Raw genomic sequence first — 27681 nt, forward strand, 5'->3', positions numbered from 1 at the left:
GTCGGATCTGGTGTATCTTCCCGAAGCTAGTTTGTTCAAATTCTAAAGATTTTCTTATTGCTTTACAACATTCCAATTTTCAACCTAATGAATTCTAAACTTATCATCCAAAAGTTCGAAACTTCTTGAAAAGCATCAAAAGTACTGGGGGTGTAATGAGGTTTCATTCCCCAGTGGAGTCGCCACTATGTTATCGCCTAGATTGACCTCAGGCTAAAGGAAGGCAATTCTAGGGTAACAACAAACCAAGCTTAACCTGGTAGCTAGCCCTATCAGGTCGAGATAGGGCTCTCTCCTGATGAATCTCAGTCGGGATGACTAGATTAGGTAAATATTTTAGGCTAGGTATAGTAGCTCAAAAGGTTTTGATTGAATTTGTGGGTTTTTTGTTGGATCAAATGGAGCTGGGTAGTTCAGGTCTAGGAAATTAGGTCTGAATGCAGGCTGTTCTATGGGGCAAGGTAGGTATAGGCTTCAGCACTGGAAATTAAGTGAGATGAGGGGCCTAAGACTGGTGAGGAGCTGAGGAGGGCATGGAGAAATCATGTATCCTTCTCAAACAGCAGAAAACATAAAATACTGAATGATTTCCCAAGGTAGAGCACTGCAAACAATGAATTCTACTTATCTATATTGATATCATTCAGTCAAAAGCAGTGAAATAGATGATGGAATACATAAAACATGTAAACAACTGATAATAAAATAAGAAACAATGCAAAAACACCATACCATAGGTATCCCATAAAAATAGCTGCAACTCCTATTAATTTCCTTGCCAAACTACTTACAATGATGTATAATATAGTTCAAAGCATCCAAGTGTATCCAACCCTTGCAAATAAGAAAGAAAATACATAATATAGACATTGCAATCCCTCATCCTAACCATCAAGGGTCGAAACCATAAGAAGAGGAGTTTTTTCAACCATTTCCAAACAAGGACCAGGAATATAGGCAGTCATACAACTTGCCTCTATAAGTAGGGAAACTGATTCTTTTGCCTCAAAACCACCTCTAACTAATTAATCTACCCTCTAAAACTATTTTACCATTACATTTACATGTCATGTCATCAATTACATCAGTGAAATCATCCATGAGGAGAGAGAAATCAAATTCACAGTCAAAACAGGCGAATTTTGATTTTCTGAGCAAAATGGTCAAAAGCGCAGTGCCACTTTCCACCTAATTTTGGAGGCCTTCCCCTTAGCCAAATTGAGCCCATGATAGCTCATTGGAAAGGTATTCAAGTCTAGTTTCTAGAACACATGGAATTTTTTAATTTGGAGGTCATTTTCTATTATGAAACCAGCTCAAGAAAGGATAGAAAAGAAAGATCAACGCCTTAGAGTTCAGCCTCTTCGAGGGGGCAACCTCCTTTACATTACATAAATGAACAATTCTTGGATGATACAAATGACAAAACCTCCTTTCTATATATAGGAGTCTAAGGAGTCACAATATAATCCAGCCGACCTAACAATAATAATATAAAGCCACAAAAATAATAATAGAGGGATTCTATGGGGCACAGAAATAACAATATGTGGGTAATAGGGGCACAACAATATAAATAAGGGGTATAACTACAATAGTAATGGGGTAATCACTAGTATTATAGGGACCCAACATGCCCCTCTCCTTCAAAAAAGTGTTGTCCTCAACGCTTGAGCAGTTCTGGATACTTCTGCATAAAATTCTCATCCTCCCATGTGGAATCTTCAGCGGATAAGTTCTTCCACTTGATAAGATACTCTGAAATTGATCGATTTCGTAGCTGTCGAGTTCTTGTTTCTGTGACTGCTTCCGGTTCCAATATAATTTTTCCTTCCTCGTCAAGTTCTGGCAATATTGTTTGAACTGGGAGCTTGTCGCCTATAACCTTCTTTAAACATGAAACATGGAAAACTGGGTGCAATCGAGAAGCTGCAGGAAGCTCCAATTTGTATGCCATAGTACCAATCTTTTCCAACACCTTGTACGGACCATAATACTTTGGTGATAATTTATTATCCTTCTTAGCTTGCTTTAGGGACATTTGCTTATATGGTTGTAGCCGTAGGAATACCCAATCACCTACATCAAAACTTCTTTCACTGCGATGTTGATCTGCCTGTTGTTTCATTCTATTTTGTGCCAACACGAGGTTATCCTTTAAGAGTTGGAGGACTTGTTGTTGATGTTCGATGTGATGTTCCACTGCCTGAACCTTAGAATTTTCTCTTAAATATGATGTGATGGATGGTGGTTGATACCCATAAAGTGCCATAAATGGGGTCATTTTTGTTGCTGTATGGAAGGAAGTGTTATACCACCATTCAGCCAGAGGCAACCATTTGACCCATTGTGTCTGTTTATCAGATACAAAGCAACGAAGATATCCTTCCAAACATTTGTTTACTATCTCAGTTTGCCCATCAGATTGAGGATGATAAGATGAGCTATGAGCTAACTGAGTACCAAGACAAGAAAATAATTCTGTCCAAAAATTTCCAGTGAAAATGGGATCTCTGTCACTTACAATAATCTTTGGGTTTCCATGTAGCTTTTGAATTGTTTCCATAAATGCAGTAGAAACTGTACTGGCTTTAAATGGATGTGATAATGCACAAAAGTGTGCATACTTGGTAAGTCTGTCAACTACCACCATGATGACACTCTTTCCCTCAGACTTGGGTAAACCTGTGATAAAATCCATTGAAACCTCCTCCCAACGTTGGCTTGGAATGGATAAAGGTTGTAATAGACCCGGTGTCTTAATTGTTTCAACTTTATTTTGTTGGCAAACCAAACATTCCGCCACAAACTTTTGAATATCTGATTTAAGGCCATCCCAAAAAAATTCCTTCTTAACCCTGTGGTAAGTTTTTAAAAATCCTGAGTGCCCTCCTAAGGGAGAAGTGTGCAATTCCATAAGAATCTTTTGTTTTAGCTGGGAATTCTTACAGAGGTATAAGCGATCTTTGTACCATAACGAATCATTTTTCCAGCTAAATGTATCAGAAGTACTGGAATCTTGTTGTAGCTTTCGAATAAGTGCCCACACTTCTTCGTCATTCTTCCATTCCTCCTTTGCTTCGTTTATCCAATCTGGTTGGATAATAGAAATGGCACACAACAATGCTTCCACATCCTCATCCTTTCTTGAGAGTGCATCTGCCACCACATTTTGCTTCCCTTTTTTGTAGATGATTTCAAAGTCATAACCCAACATCTTTGTGACCCACTTTTGTTGCTCTTCAGAGGATAATCTTTGTTCTAAAAAGTATTTAAGGCTATCATGATCCGTTTTTACCTTGAAGTGTCTTCCCATTAGGTAGGGTCGCCATTTCTTAAGTGCATGGAGTATTGCCAACATTTCCTTCTCATAAATAGCTTTGCTTAAAAACTTTCCCTTGATTGGACGACTTTCAAAAGCAATGGGTCTTTCATCTTGCATTAGAACAGCACCAATTCCATTTCCTGAAGCATCACATTCCACAATAAAGGTTTTTGTGAAGTCCGGTGTAGCTAAGACCGGTGCTTGGCACATTGCCTCTTTAAGATGTTCAAAGGCCTTTGTTGCTTCCGGAGTCCATGAAAATGAATCTTTCTTCAATAATGTTGTTAGAGGTGCTGCTATTCTCCCATAATTCTTAACAAACTTGCGATAATACCCTGTCAACCCAAGAAATCCTCGCAGATGCTTTATGGATGTGGGGATTTTCCATTCCTTAATGGCTTTAATTTTGCTAGGGTCTACCTTAACTCCTTCATGAGATACAATATGACCCAAATATTCCACCTCCTGGACTCCAAAGAAACATTTGGATCTTTTTGCATATAATTGTTTCTCCTCCAATAGTTGTAGCACCTTGTCAACATGTTCAACATGATCCTTCCAAGACTTGCTGTAGATTAGTATATCATCAAAAAATACTAACACAAATTTTCTAAGGAATGGTTTGAAAATTGAATTCATCAAACCTTGAAATGTTGAAGGTGCATTGGTAAGGCCAAAAGGCATGACCAAAAATTCATAATGACCCTCATGAGTTCTAAATGTCGTTTTCGGAATGTCTTCAATCTTCATTCTGATTTGATGATATCCCGAACGAAGATCCAACTTGGTGAAGTAAATTGATCCATGCAATTCATCCAGTAATTCATCAATGACAGGAATGGGGAACTTATCTTTAATAGTGAGCTTGTTGAGCTCCCTATAATCTGGACACATGCGCCATGATCCATCCTTCTTGTGCACCAATACTACTGGAGCTGAGAAAGAACTTTGACTCGGTTGAATTATACCAGCCTCTAGCATTTCTGCAACCATACGTTCAATTTCACTTTTTTGGACATATGGATATCTGTACGGCCTGATGTTTGGAGGAACACTTCCTGGAATCAGATGAATAGCATGATCATGATCACGCATAGGTGGGAGACCTTTGGGAGTCTCAAATACCTTGGAATGATTGTCCAGGACTTTTTGGAGATCTGGAGAAATAGATGATTCCAATGTGGAAACATCTAGCGAACATAATTGTGCAATTACACCTCTTTGCTCCTTTTTTAGAAGCTTTGTCATGCCATTAGAGCTGATTATCTTTCCTGGTTTCCCTGCAATACCCCTTAATTCAACTTCCTTTCCTTCCACAGAAAATTTCATGAAAAGTTCTTGAAAATTAAAAGCTATTGTACCCAAGGATTGTAGCCATTGGACTCCTAGTACAACATCAGCACCTCCCATTGGAATGGAAAGCATTGGGCTAGTCAATACATATTCTCCCATGGATAGCTTGATATTATGGCACTTTCCAGAACAATTTATTGTTCCTCCATTTGCAATCATCACTTGACACTCTGGTGCTGGATATAGGAAGCAATTCAATTCTTTTGCTACCCTACAATGAATAAAATTGTGGGTGCTTCCTGAATCAATCAACACTATTACCTTTTTCTTCTTGATTTGTCCTTCTATCTTGATGGTTTGAGGAGTGGTAATTTCCGCCAATGCATTACAAGATATGGTCGGATTTATTTGTTCTTCATCTAGGCTTTGTTCCTGGAATATATCCTCTTCTTTTGACCTTTCTTGCTCCTTTTCTTCTTCCTCTTCACAATCTATGTAGAATAATTTCTTCTCAGCACACTTATGACCTTTTGTGTATTTGCTATCACAATTGTAACAAAGCCCTTTTGCTCTTTTTTCTTCCAATTGTTGTGGTGTCAACCTTGTAGGTTGTGGAAGACTATGGGCAACAACACTTCCGTCTTTATAGTTGTGAATGGTATGCTTCCTAGTTGCCATAATTTTGCTTTCCATTTTTCTTGCTAACCTGAATGCCTTCTCTAATGAATCAGGTTCCCAAAGGCGCACATCATGTTGGATATTATCCTTTAAAGACCCTATGAACACATCAATCCTATGCTCCTCTGGAATATCTTTTACCCTTATGTTCAATTTTTGGAACTCCTCAATGTGCTCCATTATTGAACCCTTTTGTTTGAGACTTATCAATTGGCTAAAAAAAGTGTTGCTTTTTGTATCCTCATAATGTGCTATCAATTCTTCCGTAAAAATTGCCCAAGTGATAAATTGTTTACGAGAACAAAGCCATTGATACCATACAAACTGATTTGGTTCCAAATATAAAGTTGCCATACGTACCTTTTGTGTGTTTTGCACATTATTGAGATCGAAGAATTGCTCCATCTGTAATATCCATGTGGCGGGATCCTTGCCATCAAACTTCCTCATATCGATTTTTGGAACATGGTGAGTCTTCGATCCAACATTAGAGTCTATGGAATCATGATTAACATTTCTTTTGTTCTCATCATGAGTTTCCTTTAGTACTCTTTCACCCTTAGTGACCATTTCTTGTAGCAACTTATCCATCTTATCATCCATGCCATCAATTTTAGCGTCCATGCCATTCACCTTAGCTTCCATGCCATCCATCTTAGCTTCTACACCTTTCTTTAAACCATCCATCTTAGCTTCTACATCTTTCCTTAAACCATCCATTTTAGATTCTGTTGCTTTTTGTGCAAGTGACACTTGTTGCACTTGTTCTTGTAATTTTGATATATCATATAGCATTTCTTCTTCTTCTTCATGAGTCATGCTAGAGCTTTCAGGTTCCTTACTAGGTGTTTGCATTTTCTTTCCTCGGGGCATCAGTTACCGATAATAATTCTCTAATATGCCCTTTGAATTCCTTCAAAATAAATTTTCAAACCAAGCTTAAGCAAAAATTAAAGAAAATCTACACACCTTTTTTCACTTTGTAGGAGCTCGATATTGCCTCTGATTTATCTCTGTACTGTCTAATTATCTAGTTCTGAATTTGTGACCTGTAGTAGCCCTCTATGTCCTCTTTCCAATGCCACAAGTCTGACCCAAATTGGATTCTCCAAGGAAGAGTTATGCGAAATCTCCCACAGTGACTTGATTATAGACTAATTCAGTAGAGCGAACTTGTACGACATGCCACGTGTCACTGTTTCAACCTTTGACTCTAAAAAATATATAAAAGAAAACTACAATCCGTCCTCTTTCTGTAACTTCTTACGAAATTTCAATCCGATGCTCAGAAAGAAAGTTATGACAATTTTCCCCAGGTCACCTGTTTTGAGTGTAATTCAGGAGTCTGCAAAAAGACCAACTTCCTTAGATCATATCTCCGAAAATATCGTGCGAAAAACTCTGAAATTTGGACCCAAGGTTCAGCGCGATTTCTTCTCAAATGGGTTTTTTTTGTGACTTCTGAAACGTCACAGGAAAAAAGTTATAGCGAAAATGCCACGATGACCTGTTTGGAGCAGCGAAACCCTAGAATCCAAAGCTCTGATACCAAATGTTATGAAACCAGCTCAAGAAAAGATAGAAAAGAAAGATCAACGCCTTAGAATTCAGCCTCTTCGAGGGGGCAACCTCCTTTAAATTACATAAATGAACAATTCTTGGATGATACAAATGACAAAACCTCCTTTCTATATATAGGAGTCTGAGTCACAATATAATCCAGCCGACCTAACAATAATAATATAAAGCCACAAAAATAATAATAGAGGGATTCTATGGGGCACAGAAATAATAATATGTGGGTAATAGGGGCACAACAATATAAATAAGGGGTATAACTACAATAGTAATGGGGTAATCACTAGTATTATAGGGACCCAACATTTTCCCCTCAAAACTTGAATCTCCCAACACTGCTTCTGTGTGTCCAAAAAGAGGCAGAGAGGTCATTTTTTGGTAGTTTTTGGACCTTTTCCAACCCAGATTTGCTCCAAAACTTCTGAAAATTTCCAGGGTGCATGTCCTCATCATCTTAAATCCAAAAATGCAAACCTTTTCTCCATCTGATTCTCCAAGAAAAAGCGCAGCGTCGGTGGCACTACACTTCTGGGCAAAATTTCTGTGTTATAAATTTCAAATTTTCAAAAATGCAAAAACTTCACAAAATTTGCCCAAATTTGGTATGGGACACCACCATCAGCTGCTTTGATGGGCTAGGGAGGTTTCAGCCAACATCTTCAACCTATCTTGCTCTTTCTTGCCCTCTAAGGCTCTCCTCAACCTAGCTTTTAGCTTCCTAATCCTCATATTACAAATTTTGTTGCGGGTCATGTAATGGTAGGCCATGTGTCAGAGCATTTTGTTATCCCTGTTGGCCTTCTCAATTAGTCCTTCAAGATGTATGTTGACACTCTCAAGCCAAGTTTCCCTATCATTTTCAATCTCTTTCTTAATAGGAGTCAATGGGACATTGGCCTCTTTGATAATTTGCCTATTTGCTTTGACTATTTCCAGCTCCATGAGGACTTGTTTGTCACTCAGTGGCTCGTTTTCTTATTCTAAGTATCTGATGATGAACTTGGTTGTCTCTAAGCTATTTGCCAAAGCTTGTATTTGAGATTCCTTTTCCTTTATAATGATGTCCTTGACAGTTTCCTGATCCTGAGCCTCCAAGTCAATGATGCGAATTCCATGATGAGTAAAGTGTTGCTATGGCTCCTCATGCTCAATCAGGTCAAAATCTCTTTCCTCCTCATCACCAAGATCTTCCTCCTACACTTTTTCCTTGCCTTTGCTCAACTGCTCAACCTGTACCTGTTTTGTCGATGTAGAAGGCAAAGCCCCTTCCACACCTTGTGGAGATAACATTTGCCTGTGGACTGATGACGAAGGCAAGGCCCCTTCCACACCTTGTGGAGCAAACACTTTCCTAGCAGCTGCAAAAAGTCTCCTTGTGCCTCTCTGATATGTTAATTACATTGGCACCTCAACAATTTTGGTTTCCTTGACCTCTTCCCTTGTTTCTGCATGGCTAGAAGGCCCACCTTCTTCCCGATGCACTGGTGAAGGGATCTGTGGACCTTTGAACATCTCATGAGCAATAAAAGTCTCCCAAGGAATGTTAAGAAGACTGAGATGGTGAAGAACAATGATTTTGATCAAAGAGTAATGATAGATGTTGTTCAACTGCTGAGGGTATGGTTTCTTCTGCACAATGTAAGCTATTTTATCAATATTTCTAAACAAGAAATATGGGAGATTCATCATTTTTACCCTGGTGAAGTGCATGAGGAGTCTGATATGGTAAGCATACAACCGGGAGAATCTGCCTTCACAAGTGAAATATTTAATGATAATCCTCATCAAAGGAACATACCTGTTCTCCAAAAATTTAAAGGGAAAAAGCCTCTTCACCTGGTTTCTGTATTGAGGCTTGATGTAAGGCTCATAGTAATCCTCATCAAGGTCCTGACCCTTGTACCATTTCTCACCAACATTAGGAATTCTAGTGGCCTCTAAAATCACAGTTGGTGATATTGTGAAGGTTACTCCAGCAAGTGTCACCTCATTGTTATGTAAATGAGCCACAAAAAGTCCGGCCAACTCATGGTGAAACTGAACTCTTTCCACTAGTTCACAAAATTCAAAACATGCTTGGTGTCCGAAACAAGATACGGCTAGTGAGCATGCTTGCAATTCTCTCAAACTAGTGGGCTCCTCTCTGATGATTTTTCCTCCTTTATGAGGCTTCCTTTGTTGTCTGTGCCTCTCCACAGAACTGTCACTGAATGTCTCCTCGTCATATTCAAAGTCACCATCTCTGTCCATGTTTCCCTTAGTTTGCACAGTGTGATAATGTATGGATGGTGCTATGGGCAATGGCTTGGAGGAATGGGTGCAAATGAAGGTGTGGGAAAAATGTATGAGGGAGGGGATTTGGGAAGTGATAAGTGAGTGATAGAGTATGAAAGCAATAGTGGGAATAAGGGTTTTAGCTTATGAAGTGAACGGTAGGAAAACTAGGGTTTTATAATAGCGATTAGGGTTTTAATTTTAAGGATGAAAGACCAAGAAAATTTTCACATGTGCACACTAAACAACAAGAGGAATGATAGTACTTACTTGCTAAGAGTAAATTTGGAAGAAATTTGGTGAAATTTGGAAGCTTGGAGCGTTTTTTGGCTTTGTTGGTCAAAGTGCAGCACCACCCTACAGAAGTGCAGCGCTGGTCCAAGAGCACAGCGCCCGTGTTAATTTACACTGTGTGAAAATGCCAAGATCGCAATGCCACCACTCAGGAGCGTAATGTCGGGCCAAAACCTCTAAATGCGCAGTGCTATCCTCTGTTTTGCTCAAGGATGCTTAGAAATCGTTTTTTCCTCTCTCCTTGGCTCTTTGATTTTCAAAAATGACCCAATGGTATGAAAATGGAAGAAAATGATTTTATATATGATCACCTTTTGATTTTTGCTTTTGAAAAACCCACTTTTGTAATGTCTATGTGTCTTTTTAATACTCTATTTTCCATGCTTGTTTTCTTTTGCTCTTGCAGGTGGATTGATGCTCAAGATGACTTGAGTTTTTGGTAGTAGCAGGTATTTGAAAATATCACAAGATGCTGAGAAGCAGCGGGGAATAAATATTACCTATGAGAAGATAAAAACAATAATACTCTGTTTTCACATCGGCTCTCAAGCTGATAAATTATGAATTTACCAATTATTATTGGCCTCCTCATGTCCTTGCTGATCATTATTGGCATGTAATCACTGAATTTGATCATGATGGACCCCTAAAACCTAATGAGAACAAACCCTAAGACCTAATGAAATAAACTATAGAATGAACATGAACCATGACTGAAATATGAAAGAAGATCAGCAAGTACAGATCATGAGGGAAAAACTGAAGTAAACCCTACCATCAATGAATCCATGACCTAATGGAATGCAAACTCATCAGTATGGGACTCCTACTATGAAATGCAAAAGAGCAGATTTTGATCACTGATGGCAGTGTGAAGACACTGACACTAACACTTCACACCTGGACCTGGATCACTAGGCCCCTATACTACTAGTGTAACCCCTTGTTGTTATTAGTACAACCCCCTTATTATATTGTTGTACCTATGTAGTCCTCATATTGTTATTATTGTGCCCCATAGAAGCCCACTATTGTTATTATTGTGCCCTTACATTATTATTGTTATGTCAGCTCTGATTATATTATGACCCCTTAGACTCCTATATATAGAATGGAGGTCTTGTCATTTGTATCATCTAAGAATTGTTCATTTGGGTAATGTAAAGGAGGTTGCCCCCTCGAAGAGTCTGAATTCTAAGGCGTTGATCTATCTTTTCTATCTTTTTGTGAGTTGGTTTCATAACAAGGTTGCTCTTTTACACACGCTCTGATACCATGTTGATTTTTCAAAAGGTCTTCTATCTTATAATTACTTCTAATGATATTTACTTCAAACTATTTCATATTCACATTAATAATTAAGAAATTACACAAAATATATTCAACAATAGATAGTAGGATCATAAAGAGTCATCCAAACAAGAAACACAAGATATTTTACCATGGGAAAACCCACATGAGGAAAAAATCTAACAACCTTTTCCTTAGAGAAATTGTTCAAATAAACATGAGATACATCTAATATTTCAAGTCAAAATAGAAGTCAAACTGACCATGAATAGGCATAGGTCAAACCATGCCAATAATAAGTAGCCTCATAAACTCGTTCTAATGTACCTCAAAAATTTCAGCGTTCCACAAAGAATTAGGTTTGCTTAAAATTTCGTTTTGCTCCAAAATTCGACCTCATACTAAAAATTTACCTTCCAAATATGATATTCTTTTATTCTTCTTAGAAGATGATATGTCCATAAGCTCAGTCTCTTCATCTTCTTAAGTATGTCCAAAACTTGTCTTGTAGAGAGGAGCATTTGATCTATTACAAGAGAGATTTGATCTACCTTAGAAAGCCTTTGTTTGCTACTTTAGAGGAGTCTCATGAGTGAACAAAAGAGATATGAATTTCTTTCCTTTTGGATGAAGATGAGTAGTGTATTTATAGTGGATAAGAGAGCCCAAGTTTCACCTCTCTAGGGCCGAGGCGACTTGAAGCCGACCTTACTTTTGGAAGAAAGAATACATAGTTTGAAAATTCAAATTTCCCTCTTTTTAAAGTCAACATGAAGAACATGTCCTTAATACATTATTACATTTATTTGGAGGGATAAAATAAAAATTATGAAGACCGGCCATAGCTACAAAAATTCAACACCAAATATTATAAAATATGTGAAGAAATGCTTATAGACTCAGTCTATCCCCATGCATGTGCATTTACCAGTGGTGAATGTAGAGAAACTAAAAATCTATGAGCCTTCCATTCTAGATTAGGAAGAAGAAGAGAAGTTCCTACCTTCTGTAGAGGATTTGGCACTTGATGCTCAAGCATAGTTGATAGAGGATACAATTTTGGAGAAAATGTCTAGAACTAGTAGATAGGGGCAACATCACCTTTGGAAAATTGTGATCAAGGAGGATATTGGTGGCTACCCGCCTATTCCACTTGGACCCCCAACACCATTTCCTTTCAGTTTCCTTAATTCTAGCACAACTTTCTATTTTTGGCAGTTTTTCCATTACTAAACTTCTGAAGTTGTTTTGAGGTCCTAAACGACGTTTTCTAGGAAAACGACGAGACTGGAAAAATGTCAGAATATGTTTCACACATTTTTTATTACCTCCTCATGGAAATCTTTGAAACAAGGTATTATGATAGCCAAACGAAGATCGTATGCCAAAGTTATGACCCTGGGAAGTTAGTGGTCCAATTTACCCCAACGGGGCCCAAAACTGTTGGCACTTCATCTCCTAGGGTTAGGGTTTCACACTTCTTCTTTATGGTAAAAGGACCCCCGAGCCTCATTGTAACATAGTTCATAAGGCATGTAGCCATCATATATTTTCTCAAAGATAAACTACCATTGTCCGAGCTAGTTTGTTCTATTTTGCATGTAAACAATGTTCAGTACTTGTTATTAATTAATTAAATTTATGTTCTTTCGTTGTATCTCTATGTTCTGTTTAAATTTGTATCTCATTTTGCTCCTTCATGAATTCAAATCAAATTGATTTGAAAGGACAGCTTCCAGGCAAGGCTAAATGGTGCTCCCGAGAGAAGGGGGAGGAAAAATTTCTTGCCCTTATTTAATAAAATCTTTTAGGGACAAAAAGCCTCCCAAAATGGGAGCTGTCATCCGAATTGAATCATTATATATTTTTTCATCCATCTCAATGCTTTTGGAGTGGAAAAATGGAGGAATAAGCTCACAAAACCATTATTATTGGCGAGACCCAATTTGGAAAATTGAGGTCTTGTGATGCAGGAAAGTGTTCCCTCTACGGACAGAGGCAACCCCTCTAGCCCTAGAGTGGATCTAGTCACAAACAAGTACAAATCAACAATAGCTTTCCTTAAATAGTCATAGTTGGAGGCTTACCTCAACCGGTGGTCGATGGAGTTCCGTTGCGCTGCTCCAGCTTCCACTTCCTTTCTCCTAATGAGTAATCAACCTAAAACAATGCAAAGGAAATACAACAAAGCACGTAACCGGAACAACAATGATCTATTTACTCACAAAGTCAAGAAGTCATGAGCTATCAAGTACATTACATACAAGACATAGGAAAACATCATTGATTGCATTAATAATGAAATAAGAGTAAGCTTACAACCAAAATCTTGACGTCACAAGCCTTCTCAGAAGGGTCCAGCCAGCATGTTCCTCAAGCATTCACTCTTTGAAGATGGATCTCCCAATACATAAGGCTCTCTCACTCATAAGTTTTACACAAGATTAAGGGCACTTCACAACCTTCCACAAACTATCAACAATCCCACACTTGTCACACTCACACCAGCTATCTAGCAAACTCACAAACACTAACAACACTGCTCCACTAGCCCATTCCAAAAAACTAGCAGCACATAGCAATGGTGAGAGCTTAAATAGGAGAAGGAGTCTCCATGAAAGGTGGAAGAGTGAGCTTATCTCCAAGGAAGGTAGCACAAATGACGGAACAACCACGCCAGAGAAAGGAGGGCAACATAAACTATGCCAACAACCAGGTCTGGAGTCATCTGGAAGGTCGACTATTGGAACAAATTCGCCCAATCTGGATCATCACAGGTCCATAACTGATCTTCTGTGCTGACATCGCTATTGAATAACGTAGCTAGTCAGGTCATCGCTGAAGATTACAAACGACAATCGCGCTGGCATATAAAATCGAACCATCGTAGGAATCAGGTGTACTTCCGCGATGGTAGCGCTTCTGGGCTGTTTTGGAGCGCCATTCAGTGCGTTTATTTAGCCAACAGACGCAATGAGGCAGAAACCTTTGGAAAAGTGGGTCATTTGGCAACATCAGAGAGCATTTGTCTAACATGAGCATGTATGCCTTGGACACATGACATAGTGGGAAGACTGGGATGAAGACAGTGACAAATTACTGTGTAATAAATGCCCCCTAAAGTATGAAGCCCGAGAGAGTGGGAGGGGTGAAATGCTTTACGAAACTGATTGAGCTGGAACACCATCTGGAAAAACCTGCATGCAAGTACAACTGATATCTCCGATAATGAATTACATGTAGTCTAGGCATGGGTGCAGCCATCCAAAGACATACAAAATAGGTTTGTGGTATGGACGCAGCCATCCAGCTAATGAGACCATGATGATGATAAAGGTATGGTCGCAGCCATCCATGAAGACTCAGGTATGGTCGCAGCCATCCATCAATGAGTCATGTAATCATAAACCAATCCACGCAGCCCGAACATGTGTAATCTGAGTTCGGGGTCTTGAACCCATCCGATCATAGTACAAATTCTAACATGCGAATAGATGTGTTGAGGTCGAGCATGATAGAAAGTCGCTTGATTACCGGTCAATGATGAAAACTATTAACAAGCACGAGAGAAACCACCAATAATGCCAATGGTTCTCAAGGTACTGTCTAGCACAATCCACGAAGTGTGAAGAAGGAGCTGAAGTCGAACACTCGTGGAATCACCCAATTGACAACCAATGATGAAAGTTGACCATCAGGTGCGAAGAACTTGCCATTGAGGCATGCAAGCTCTAAGGTACCAAAGAGGATCTCTAGATCAATCTCCTGGATAATAAGCTTATGTCGACAGGAGACGACCCGTCGCAGGAGGGCCATAATGTTGCCCCCATCAACAACGCAAGATAAGGAACAAGTGGTAGATGGCGAAACAGAGTATCAGAGGAGAAGGCGAGGGTGTAAACTGCAGAAGGATTATACTCTTGAACATGTCGGCAACACGACTCCGGAGGGTGGCATCATTTGGATACCAAGGGATCAGAGGCTCAATGGAAACGGCATGAATCAGATGGAATGAGGCTAAATGACAACCCAAACCCGCGGAGGCCAAATGACGGTGTATGGATGTCCCACCCTAACAAGAAGCAAAAGTGTCAATGTTCAAGAGTGACGAGCTACCATAGAAAATCAATGACATACCTGTTGTTGAGTCCAACCTAGTAATATTTTAACGAGCCCTAGGAAGGAGAAGCTCGAGTCTCATCATGGTGACAAGTCTAATGTCGTCAGGGTTTAACGAGTCCGACATAGGTGAAACTCGGAGTCTTTTTCATGTTTAGAGAGTTTGAAAAAGACACACAAAAGAAAACTCCAGGGGGGTCCTTTTTCGTAAATTTGTGTCTCTCGAGACCAGAAAAGTATAAAACGATACTCGAAAGAACCGCCTGACCATTACGATCGAGGAGTACTTTTCATAGCTAGTGAATTCGACCCGAAAAAGTAGAAAAGTGGTCAGAATCACGTCGTTTCGTAACCGATAACAAGCTCGAAACGACAAAGGCCCGGCAATATTTTCGTTTTTACACGGTCGGAAAAGAGCTTAAAGTCGACCGCCTCTTATTTCTTTTAACGAGTCAAGAGGGAAAACTCGGCAATCTTTTCGTCTTTAAACGGTCGGAAAAGAGCTGAAAGTAGACCTCCATTTTTATTTTCTTTAACGAGTCAAAAAGGGAAAAATACTCGGCAATCTTTTCATCTTTTACGAGTCAGAAAAGAGCTTAAAGGAGACTCGTCCTAGAGGAACGAGTGGTATAAAAGGTAGCAACTAGTTCCGGTAATGGTGGAACTGCTCAAAACATGTAATGGTCAAGAGGTTGGCTAATAAAACCACTCATCATTGCAGTTCCTCAGGAAATGATAAACAACCAAGTGAAAGCATATGATTAGCCAAAGAGATGGTGGTGATGGAATGAAACAACCAAGGCTCATCTAGCAAAATTTAGCGGATAAACGGCAATCACGAGATGTAAATCGGGTATGGGCTCATTTTTACACAAGCTTGAACCATGGAGAACTCTGCTTGGATTCGGTTTCATGTTTACACAAGCTTGAAACGAAAAACTATGCTTGTTATGAGTTTGCATGCCCCCAGCATAATGACGCAAATTGAGGTACATGCCCCCCAAGCTTCATTACATTCAACGAGGTGGATGGAATGAAGGTTCACATTCGAGATCTTGGAAAGACTCGACTTGGATTTCACGAGATCTTAATCAAAGACTCGATTTGGAAAGGGGAGTTGTTTCATTTTTTTAATGAGGTTGACACAGTAAAAGAACCATCCTCATAACCCTTGTTTCATTTTTTTAACGAGGTTGAGACAGGAACAAACTATCCTCGTAACTCCTGTTCATGGGCCACACGAGAACATGTCTCCCAAGAGGTCTTCACAAGATGGAAGAAACGCACTCTGGGAGGAATACATTTCATGATGCACCAATGACAGATCGGGTTCCAATGCCCCCAGTACATGATGTACGAGACCATCTGCATGATCAGCAGCAGATGCGGAGATGGAATGGGTAGCCACATAATTGACCTGTGGCAAGGAAGGTACTGCTTGCGAGCAAGAACCGAGAGGGGATGACAGCTGCGCAGGAGGCACCGGGGGACTAAAGAATGATAATTGATCTATGGTCACCACTCTTCCGTCGTGTGGAAAACAAACCACACGGAAAAGTGAAGAGACGAGGGCCCCCATGGCATAAACATAGTCACGACCAAGGAGAAGACTGAAATCTAAAGCACCTTGGACAACCATGATGTCTATATAGATGGTTTTGGCCCCCAAAGTAATAGGAAGCTTCGGGAGGATCCCTAAAGGTTGACTGGTTCCTCTGTCAAACGCTAACAGATTCTGTGCAACTGGCACAAGATGTGGGGAGCCCAAAGCTTGCCAAGTAGTGGAAGGCATAAGACTGACAGATGCACCCTCATCCAAGACAGTGCCAGGTACTGCCTTATCATAGGCATGTACTGTAATCTAGAAAGGCACATGGGATGGAAGGCAGAATGTAGTCAAATGACTCCAATTGAAGGAAACGACTGAACTACTTGGTGGGGGAATCGTATGATTTCCCCCCTGCTCTACAGGAACCGAAGAAGGACTCTCTTGATCAGCGGGGATAGGAGGGTCATTTTCGGACTCTGGAGAATCTGACGGACGAACCAGATCGTGAGACCATACTTCTAGGATCCTTGGAATTCCAGGACAATCACAAAGAAGATGGTCACCCTTGCACAGTTTACAAGGAAACTTAACCTTCCGCGGAGGAGCAGAAGGTGGTTTGACCTGAGATGTACTTGGAGCAGTAGTTGCACAGGTGGCCTCGCATTTATCGGACTTCTTCTTCTTCTTTGTCTTCTTCTTCTTCTTCTTAGTCTCCTGGTTACTAGATGTGAAACTTTCACCAGGCGAAGGAGGAGAGGAGGAAGAAGAAACAGGAGAAGAAGGTGTAGGCTCAACCTTGGAATCAACATGTCGTGGTTCGGACAAAGGAGACGGTGGAACAGGAGTCATGACACTCGGGACCACCGAGGTGGAAAACAACCATATGGGCAAACCGATGGTTAACCCAGGAAAAGACAACGTTGCCATATATGGAGCACCGGCATTTCCAAAAGAAGGAAATGGACCAGGATTCCCATTTGGGGAAAGACCTTGGCCGGTAGACTCTGGGAATGTGGCCATCGGGAACGAGAAAGAACCTTACTCAAGCTAACACAAACAAGATCTAACCAGGTAAATGTAAATCGTGGCCGAATAAATTTTAAGACATAGGAACAAAACTTGACATTTTCATCTTTAAAGAGTCGAGAAAAGGACAAAAATATGACTCTAGTCGCCTTCGAATATTTAATGAGCTTGAAGTGACAAGTGCTCAGATGGACCTTTTCTTTTAGGGAGTCCGAAAAAGAACGAAAGTGATTACTTTGGAGAACTAGGCAAAAAGGTTTACCAAACAAATCCGTAAAACTGCTTATACACCTTGGCAGTCATATGAAAACCAAGGACTTTTCGTACGGCAGTCGATCTTCCCAAATGCTATGTTCGGTGCGTTACGGCTTGTAAGGCGGCAGACACGGCTTCCTATGAATAAAGGATGATAACCTAGTGGGGTCTCCCAGCATATACTCAACGGTACATGGGAGCACAATTCCATGCTAGACCACTATTGAGTCACAGAAGGAGGAATCGCCCAACCTTGAGTGGAAACAAAAGTGACTAGGTTTAACGACGCCAGAGCACGTCTCTAGCCTAGACCTCTAAATAGTGTGCCTTATGTTCCAATGCGTTGTTAGATTTATTTAGTTCATTTTAGAGTTGATCTTGGATTACGTTTCAGTTTTCAAGCCTTACTGTATGTATATAACAAAACCTAGGATGCAGCTAGAATGAATGAAATATCCTTTTTTTCGATGAACACCTACCTACGGGAGGGTAGAGAGATCATTCCCAAACCAAGAAAACCAAGACAACAAAGCAGTCACTCAATGCAAGCAGACATCAATTCGTAAAGTGCACGGATACTACTAATGAGAGATTCAAACATTCGCTTTCCAATATGTAAACCTGAAATGCAAATTCGCTTTCACTTTCGTATACTAAATGAATGCAATTCTTTTGATTTTGATGTCTCTTAAATCTAAAAGAAACAAATAAGCAAAGTGTGGAAAAACGGTTGATCCAAACAATTGTAATCTATGTCCGGGTAGTGAAGAGAAATCGAATCAATGCCAAGATTGGTCCAATAATAATCACTAAACAATCAACCAAAAGTAAGCAAAGGGGAAGGCTCAATCAAACCAACAGCAAGCTGCAAACGAATCTTTGAGCAACCAAGCAACCAAGTGAAACTGATCCAAAAGACTTGAAACAATGAAACTAGGTCACAAAGCAAAAAAACAAGATTCATTCAACAAAGCTCACGAGAGAGTGCCTCAACCTATAAACAGTGAAAAACAAGTTATCAAACAAGTGAGAACAGCAAGGGACTAGCAAGACTGATGGATTCAGGAGGCAGAATTGAAAAAATCAATTCTACAGCAATCAGCGCGGGTGATACACAAGAAACAAGCGCTGATAAAGAACACACCGCAGCAACAGAGCGATGTCAGCGCAGAAGTACACGACTTTTCCGCAATGGTCCGATTTATATAACCGTCGTGACTGTTAGGCGTAATAACGCGACGAACAGGATATTGCAAAAGGGTGGTCGCGATGACAGTGCGACTGTTAAAATTAAAGTCGCGATGATGCTCAAAACAGTAACAGGCGAACCAAAAACTCCCAAATCAAAGACAATCAATCCTTTAATCAAATAAGGGCATTTCCTAGATCAGGCCAGGAAACTCAAAAGACTGGTAACTAATCCCCAAAACTTCAAAAGAGACCAAAACAAAAATCAAGACAAGAGTAAACAATAAAAGAACAAAGGCCAAAGCTCCATTCCCTAGTGGAGTCGCCAATTTGTGATGCAGGAAAGTGTTCCCTCTGCGGACAGAGGAAACCCCTCTAGCCCTAGAGTGGGTCTAGTCACAAACAAGGACAAATCAACAATAGCTTTCCTTAAACAGTCATAGTTGGAGGCCTACCTCAACCGGTGGTTGATGGAGTTTCGTTGCGCTGCTCTAGCTTCCGCTTCCTTTCTCCTAATGAGTAATCAACCTGAAACAATGCAAAGGAAATACAACAAAGCACGTAACCGGAACAACAATGATCTATTTACTCACAAAGTCAAGAAGTCATGAGCTATCAAGTACATTACATACAAGACATAGGAAAACATCATTGATTGCATTAATAATGAAATAAGAGTAAGCTTACAACCAAAGTCTTGACGTCACAAGCCTTCTCAGAAGGGTCCAGCCAGCATGTTCCTCAAGCATTCACTCTTTGAAGATGGATCTCCCAATACACAAGGCTCTCTCACTCATAAGTTTTACACAAGAGTAAGGGCACTTCACAACCTTCCAAAAACTATCAACAATCCCACACTTGTCACACTCACACCATCTATCTAGCAAACTCACAAACACTAACAGCACTGCTCCACTAGCCCATTCTAAAAAACTAGTAGCACATAGCAATGGTGAGAGTTTAAATAGGAGAAGGAGTCTCCATGAAAGGTGGAAGAGTGAGCTTATCTCCAAGGAAGGTAGCACAAATGACGAAACAACCACGCCAGAGAAAGGAGGGTGACATAAACTATGCCAACAACCAGGTCTGGAGTCATCTGGAAGGCCGACTGTTGGAACAAATTCACCCAATCTGGATCATCGCGGGTCCATAACTGATCTTCTGTGCTGACATCGCTATTGAATAACGTAGCTAGTCAGGTCATCGCTGAAGATTACAAACGACAGTCGCGCTTGCATATAAAATCGAACCATTGCGGGAATCAGGTGTACTTCCGTGATGGTAGCGCTTCTGGCTGTTTTGGAGCGCCATTCAGCGCGTTTATTTAGCCAACAGACGCGATGAGGCAGAAACCTTTGGAAAAGTGGGTCATTTGGCAACATCAGAGAGCATTTGTCTAACATGAGCATGTATGCCTTGGACACATGACATAGTGGGAAGACTGGGATGAAGACAGTGACAAATTACTGTGTAACAGGTCTAAAACCTTCCAAGAGAAATTTGAGGCATCACGGTGACATTTTTCTGGGGTAGAACTTTTCAACGTAAATGCCACACCTTTTTATGTTATTCTTGACATAGAGACCTTTCCAACGACAAAAGAATCACTTGAATCAGAGTCTGTATGCAAAATTTATGCCACCTGGAATTTGACCTTCTTATTTGGACCACCATAATTCAAGAGGATGTTGCATTAGCCCCCATTGCTCATGGAAAGGGAGCTAGCAACTTGATCATGATGATCATGACTCTAGAAGAGTCCATATTGTAACTCTAGCTAAGAGTTGAGGGAGTCAAACTTAACCATTAGTACGTTATCGGGTTGTGTTATAACCGAGCCACTGGGAGGAAAAAGGGTTCCATTATATTCTAGTGCATTTTGTTCCATAGATGAGTGAAGTAACCAAGAGGGAAAGGGAGTGAGCAAACAGAGAGGACTCGTGTCCTATAGAATCCCATAGGCCACAAACCTCACTACTTTGTACTTGCATCCCTTTTCCATTAAGAGAAAAAGACTAGAGCAACCTCATCTTCAAGTTGGATTTTTTTTTTAAGATTTCACAAGATATACCTTGTGTAACCTTATAATTTGTGAGTTTTTATTTTGTTATTCCTTAATTTTTACATAATTATAATTTACATGCATATGCAATAAAGAACAATTTAAAAATCCAAAAATCTAGAGAAAAATAAAACCTCATAACATAAATTTTAGATTTTATACATAATTTTATCAAATTAAATAATAAAATATCCTTACAAATCACTTAACCAATCTTAAAACCTATAATTCATTGTCTTACTCAATAAAAATATTATCTTCTTTTATATCTCTACTATTATTACTCATTATTCCTTTTTCAATTCTTTTCCCAAATTTTATTGCTATTATTTTATGTCTGGGTTCAAATCACTTAACCAATCTTAAAACCTATAATTCATTGTCTTACTCAGTAAAAATGTTATCCTCTTTTATATCTCTACTATTATTCCTCATTATTCCTTTTTCAATTTTTTTCCCAAATTTTATTGCTATTATTTTATGTCTGGGTTCAATTCTTTAAATTTACTGGATAACTAATCATTTATTTTCTTATCATTTATTATTTTAGGTCTAGATTTTATGTCTGGATTTAATTCTTTTAATTATTTTATGTCTAGATTTTATCTCTGGATTCAATTCTTTTAATTTACTTAATAGCTAATCATTTATTTTCTTATTATTTTATAATGATCTTCTCACAATTAGTTTCTTACTGTTATTTTATGATTGTTTACCGATTTTTATTCTTTATTTAGCGAAAAGTGATAATAAGGGAAAGATCCATTTTAAATTTGAACATTTCCTAATTCAAAATTTGTAATTTATTATTATAACTAGAGTGTCCACTTCAAATTTAGATTGCTGACCAAGAAAATAAAATTAACACTTTTACGTATGTTATTTAAAAATAATGTTAATTTAATATTTAAATTTTAAATTTTATATATTAATCTATTATGAAATTAAGAAAAATAATAATAACCACATCCTAACCCAGCAGGGATCGATATGTACAGGTACTCGTGACATCAGCAAACGTGTATTTTATGGATACTTCCTAAAATAATTCGTAACAAGTGAAAACCCTGTCATGTCGGCTTCCCATATATGGTCTGTAATCAATTTTGAATGGAGTGTGCAATCAATGTCACTCATATTCCATGTCATGCTATGAGAATCTCTTTAAAAAGTGCAATCAATGATATTCCTTGTTATGATATGAGTGACTTTATCTGCACCAAAATACATGGTCAACCACTTATTTGTTTCTTAAATCTAACGACAATGTCACATCAATTTGTGGCCACAAAGAATTCCTCTCAATATTTCTTGGTGTGACTATGTCAGAGAAGAGAGGAGATCTTTGACTGGGACTCCTCGTTGATCCCAAAAGGAGAGTACTGGTTGTTGTTGTTGCAGATATTTGGAACGTTTAATTTAGTATAACCAGAAACAGTGAGATTTTTGGCATTTTTATAATTGAAATCTGGTCAGAATTTTTATAAATAAATTTAATATATTAATTGAATGATTATGTTTTTCTGGAAAATAAATATTTATAATAATTTAGTTGTTAATTAATATTGAGAACTCTCATTACTGACTCTGCTATCATAAATATATGTTAATTAACATCATTATTATTTAAAGAAAAATATTTAGACCATAAAAAAATAAAGTCCAGTGGATTTACATTTAATTTCATCCTAATTACAATTATAAAGAAAATTATTTAGACCATAAAAAAATAAAGTCCAGTGGATTTACATTTAATTTCATCCTAATTACAATTATAAGTTGCAGCCGCCCACATAATCACTGACCTTTTAGCTGGTATTGCTGAAAAGAAAGCAGTCTCATTAAACACAGTAATGGAAAGAACGAAAAATATATGTATATATATTTTTAATTAGGTTAAAGATAATTACAAGAGTCTTCTACACAAATCTTTAGGATAAATTATCTAAAAATGAAGTACCAGAAAATGAATATTTTCATAGATTACTTTTCTATCCAAATATTGTATTTAGTTCTTTTTCTTCATAGATTGCTTCTCCATCTAGATATTGTTGAATATTGTATTCAACCCTTTTCCTGTATTTCAATTTATAAACAAACACCTGACATAAATTATCCCAACAACTGAAAGTATCCCAAAAAACCTCTACATAAATTATCCCCACAGCTAAATTATCTGCTATCCTAACAACTAAAATTATCCAAAAAAACCCCTACATAAATTATCCCAACAGCTAAAATTATCTGCATCTTTCCCTGGCCTTTTCCTAGAGTAAGCTGTTTAAAACACCGTTTTTTCCAGAAGAAAAAGCATAATATATTATATAAGATATATAAAGAAACAGGCTGAAAAAACATAATATATTATATAAGATATATAAAGAAACAGCCTGAAAAAACATAATATATTATATAAGATATATAAAGAAACAGATACGTTTGACAGATAGATCTTCATAGGGGCTATTTTAGCCGACTTAGGATTTCCAAAATTTCCAAAATTTGGCCCGCCCATTGAGCTGACACGAGTAGCTGACAAAAAGCATAATAATCATAATCAGATGCATTTGCTGACATAGGAGCATAAAGATCTCTACAAAGAGAAAACCAGTATTCAGACACAAGTAGCTGACAAAAAACATGACAAAAAGCATAATAATCATAATCAGATGCATTTGCTGACATAGGAGCATAAAGATCTCTACAAAGAGAAAAACAGTATTCAGAAATTTGTTCTAGAGACTCCAAAACACAGTGAAACCTTCTAAACAGTCTTCTGGATGAAGACAAGGTTCGTTCTGTTCCCAAGCTGCTTATTGGGAGTACCCACAGTCGGGGTGTGCAAGCATGCAGATGACTGTTCCCAGTGCAAGAATGCCGCGCACGTATAACAATCATGAGAACATTTCCTCCTGCACTCTTCGGTCTCTGTTTCCCCAAATGGATTCGCATTTACAAACTGCTCAGGTCCCGCCAGTTTGTAGAAATCAACAGAAGAGTTGGATGGTGATGTGTCAGCAAGGGAAGGCAGAGCGCAGCTTCCAGATCCTTTGAAGCCATCAGCTTGAGCACAGGCCACACATTGACACCTTCTAGAAACAACCATTGATCCTCCAAACTCAGGCACTCCTCGCCAACAGCCAAATCGCTGGTATGTGATATCCCACTTATTCAACTCCATATCGGGCGAGTAAGTATACATTTTCAGATCTCCATCAGACTCCAGTCTCAGAAAGGACAGAGTCGTGTTAAATCTGGGGGTGTTGAAACCATAGAGAGTCGTGTTGGCTTCTTCAGAAGAGAGGTTGCAGAGTTCCAGTGCCCTGAACTCTGGCGCCGCAGTGAAGTTGGCCAGCCTCATCTCGATCATCTGACGATACCCATTCTTGGATTGTGGATCAATCAGGAAAGTAGCTTGACGTACCGGCTTCTTGCAGGTGTGCGTGATGGAATAGATGTCCCTTGGACCCCTCTGGTAGAAGCTTAGAGTCCACTGTGGCACAGACTCGGGAATGCTGGCATACAAAGCCAATCCTCCGGCTTCAATTGCAAGACTATAAGGTCCCTCCGACCCATCCTTCTCCGAGGCGCGGCTGACCAGTTTCTTCAAACCTCCAATGTTCAGTGATTGGCCGACTAACAGGCTATCGGTCGCATGATCGAAACTCTGCCACACCGGTTTCTTTAATTTGTCATGGAGCACTAGATTGCCGTTGTTTTGCAGTTCCATTCGCACCACGCCCTTGCTGTAAGTGTTTGTGGACCAAACGACGCGCCCGTCTGCATTGGAGAGGACAAGGTTTCCGTCGGTGCCGTATTTGAGAATGGCACTCTCTCTGACGAGATCATTCCTGTTAGCTGTCCACACGATCCTCTTGGTTTCCCCTTGTCCAGAATAGCCCATCGCAATTCCCAGGGCGTAGGCATTGGGTGTGGTGTTGAAGAAGGTCATCTGGAAGATGCCATTCGGAGATGTGAGTGGAAGCGTTCTGTAGTTAGCATCGTATTCCATATCATAACCTCTCAGCTTTCCTGAGTTTACAAAAGAGAACGTTTCACTAGCACCGCCAGCTGCTTGAACAAACCTCAATCCAGGAAGGTTGAACCACGGTACGGAAAGGAGGAACAAAATCAAACCCATAATTTCTCTGCTTTTCTTCATCTGTGTCTGATTTTTTAATACGGCACCCAGGCTCTGAAATAGGCTGGCACTTGGCTGGCACTTATAGTGGGTACAAAACTTCCTGTCAACAGAAAATAATTATTTTACCCAACCATCCAAAATTAATATCAATAAAGATTAACCGCAATAAATTAACATCAATCAAGATTAACCCCAATTGTCTATAGAAATCATGTCTGAAAAGAAAGCCCAACATGAAAATAATTTAACAAAGCACAACTGTGCCAAACAAATAAATTAACTATATATATTATAGCAGCCCATTTACTCTGTAGAGACCCTTCAAGATCGGAAGTCCGTTCTCACAACGGATATAAATTCATAGCGGCCATTTACTCTGCGCAGACCCTTCAGGATCCGCCCATTGAATGGGTAACTGTATGCCATCTCATGGATGGATCCTGAACGGTTTTTGCAGAGTAAATGGACCGCCATAAATTCATATCTGCTATGAGAACGGACTTCCTTATGGTTGGGAATCCGCTCTGTTCTGTCTGTATTATTCTGGGAACTGAATATTCCGTACCGAATTTTCACTAATTCGGCGAAGAATTTGGTAACGTCCTACAGTCTTTCCCTAAGAAATGCATATTTAGGAAATCGGTTATCAATGCTTTATAGGGACATATTTAGGAACATATATAGAAAACCCGCAACTCATTATCGAATTTGCCCATTATCAATAAGCCAGAGTGAGATTGAAATGGGAAATTTTCCAAATTCACGGTTCTTTTCCATTTCCTTTCCTTTTGGATCCTTGATCTCTCGCTCACCAAGCCCACAGCCCGCACTGGGCTGTCGCTCACCAGCACTGCCCCGATCTCTGCTACCGCTTATCAGGCCAGCCCACGCCCAGCACTCGGCTCCCACTAACCAGGCGGGCCAAGGGCCTCCCACTCAGCTCCCGCTAACCACCGGTTAGTATTCTGATATTACACTGGTTGGTATTCAGAGTAATATCATAGAAAAAATTATAACAATCACACATATAATATCACATAAACCAAACCATGATTAATCCGAGAAAACCCAAATCCGGGAAAAAACCAGCAAACAAGCACTTGCAATTGGGAAAAAACCAGCACACACTCACACTCGGCTCCCGCCACCCTAGCCAGGCCAGCCCACCGCCCGCATTCGGCAACCGGGGCCAGGCCCGCAAAACCACTTTCACTGGTTACTATTCATAAAAACATTAGAAACCACTTGTTAGTATTCAGACCAGGCCAGCCTGCACGACCGTACTCGATTCCCGGGACCAAGCCCGCAACCGGCTCTGAAATCAAATAAAAACTAGAGGCATAAGCAGGCGAAAGAGGCATAAGCAGACTTACATTGAGGAGAAGCAGAAAAACCCTCGTCCTTCCTCAGAACTGCAACTTCTTCCTTCCTGTAGTAAGGGAACCCTCGTCCTTCCTCAGAACTGCAACTTCTTCCTTCCTGTAGCAAGGGTTGGATCTGGATGGGTTGACACTTCTTTATGGCGGACGACTCAGTTCTTGCAAACGGCGAGAACTAACAAGCCTGCCATAGGGCATTAAATGCCCGTATGGAGGCGGCCTTTACCATGGGCCCGTGCTGGTAAAGGGCCCGTGCCAGCTTGAGCTTCTAGAGATTCGTTAATGGATAAATAACCTTTTCTCCGCATTAAGTAGTGGTCAAAATTTTTTTAACCTGTGCATTCTCATGTATCATGTCTCAACTTACAAGCAACTTAATTTTATAAATTTCTATTTACAAGATGTTGTAGTTACTTTAGGCCTTAGCAATTTCAAGGCTCTGAAGTTGAAGTTATATTACTGTTATGGTTTTTTTTGGAAAAACCAATAGCATAAAATTTTAGTTTACTACACACTAAAAAAAATTCACAACATTTTTTTTGGTTAATTTTAATCAAAATCGAAGAGAGATTTTTCAAAACTTGATTTTAAATTGTTTAATTTGTATAATGAATGCACAAGGAGTTTCTTAAGGTGCTAAATTCATTTAGACATGCAAAAATGTATTTTAAATAACAAAAAAAATCTTGAAATTATATTGTCAAATTTTAATGAATTATAATATAAAAAATTATTTCGTCTATTAATTATACTACACCTTTAAAAAAAACATATACATATATATAATATTCATCTTCTAAATTAATATATTTTTAAGATACATAAAATAAATATCTTAAAATTTTGATAAATTTCAACCAGCAATTTATTTTCCTTTTAAACAAATTTTAATTCAAATATAAATTTACTTTCTTAAATTAAATTCCTTATCTCTAAAAATAAAATAAAGTAAATGTCACAACTTTTCAAACAAAATCTAAACCATATCTGAATCTACTTTCCTTATCAACACCAAATTTAGATGCCAAAAGGTCTAATGGTCTTTTTAGATAGCGAAAAGTTATTTATATATTTTTAATTGATTTAAAATATCTAATAAAAATTTAACAGTATAATTATTTTTAACTAATATTCTAATATATTATGTTTAATTATCACCAAAATTAGGGTTAGAGGTTTAACGGATTTAAAAGGAATTTGCTTTCATACACGTAATGAGTTGTTGTG

General features: G+C 38.9%; 1 protein-coding gene across 2 annotated transcripts; it reads right to left on the reverse strand.

Moving 5' to 3' along the window:
• Window positions 1–23595: 23595 nt before the first annotated feature.
• On the reverse strand, window positions 23596–26599 carry LOC149223118 (epidermis-specific secreted glycoprotein EP1-like). 2 transcript variants are annotated; one of them, XM_089385773.1, is made up of 3 exons: window positions 26449–26599; window positions 26208–26287; window positions 23596–25175 (listed from the first exon to the last, which is right to left on the reverse strand). In XM_089385773.1, exon 3 carries the CDS (start codon window positions 25091–25093, stop codon window positions 23696–23698), a length of 1398 nt encoding a protein of 465 aa, XP_089241899.1. In that variant the 5' UTR covers window positions 25094–25175; window positions 26208–26287; window positions 26449–26599; the 3' UTR covers window positions 23596–23695. The 2 variants fall into 2 exon arrangements, with proteins under 2 accessions (XP_089241899.1, XP_089241898.1); XM_089385772.1 differs by lacking the exon at window positions 26208–26287.
• Between the last annotated feature and the right edge of the window lie 1082 nt (window positions 26600–27681).

The sequence above is a fragment of the Pinus tabuliformis genome, chromosome Q, assembly GCF_031772625.1.
Source record: "Pinus tabuliformis cultivar Carrire ecotype Pingquan chromosome Q, CPIR1, whole genome shotgun sequence".
In the NCBI taxonomy this organism is placed as follows: Eukaryota; Viridiplantae; Streptophyta; class Pinopsida; order Pinales; family Pinaceae; genus Pinus; species Pinus tabuliformis.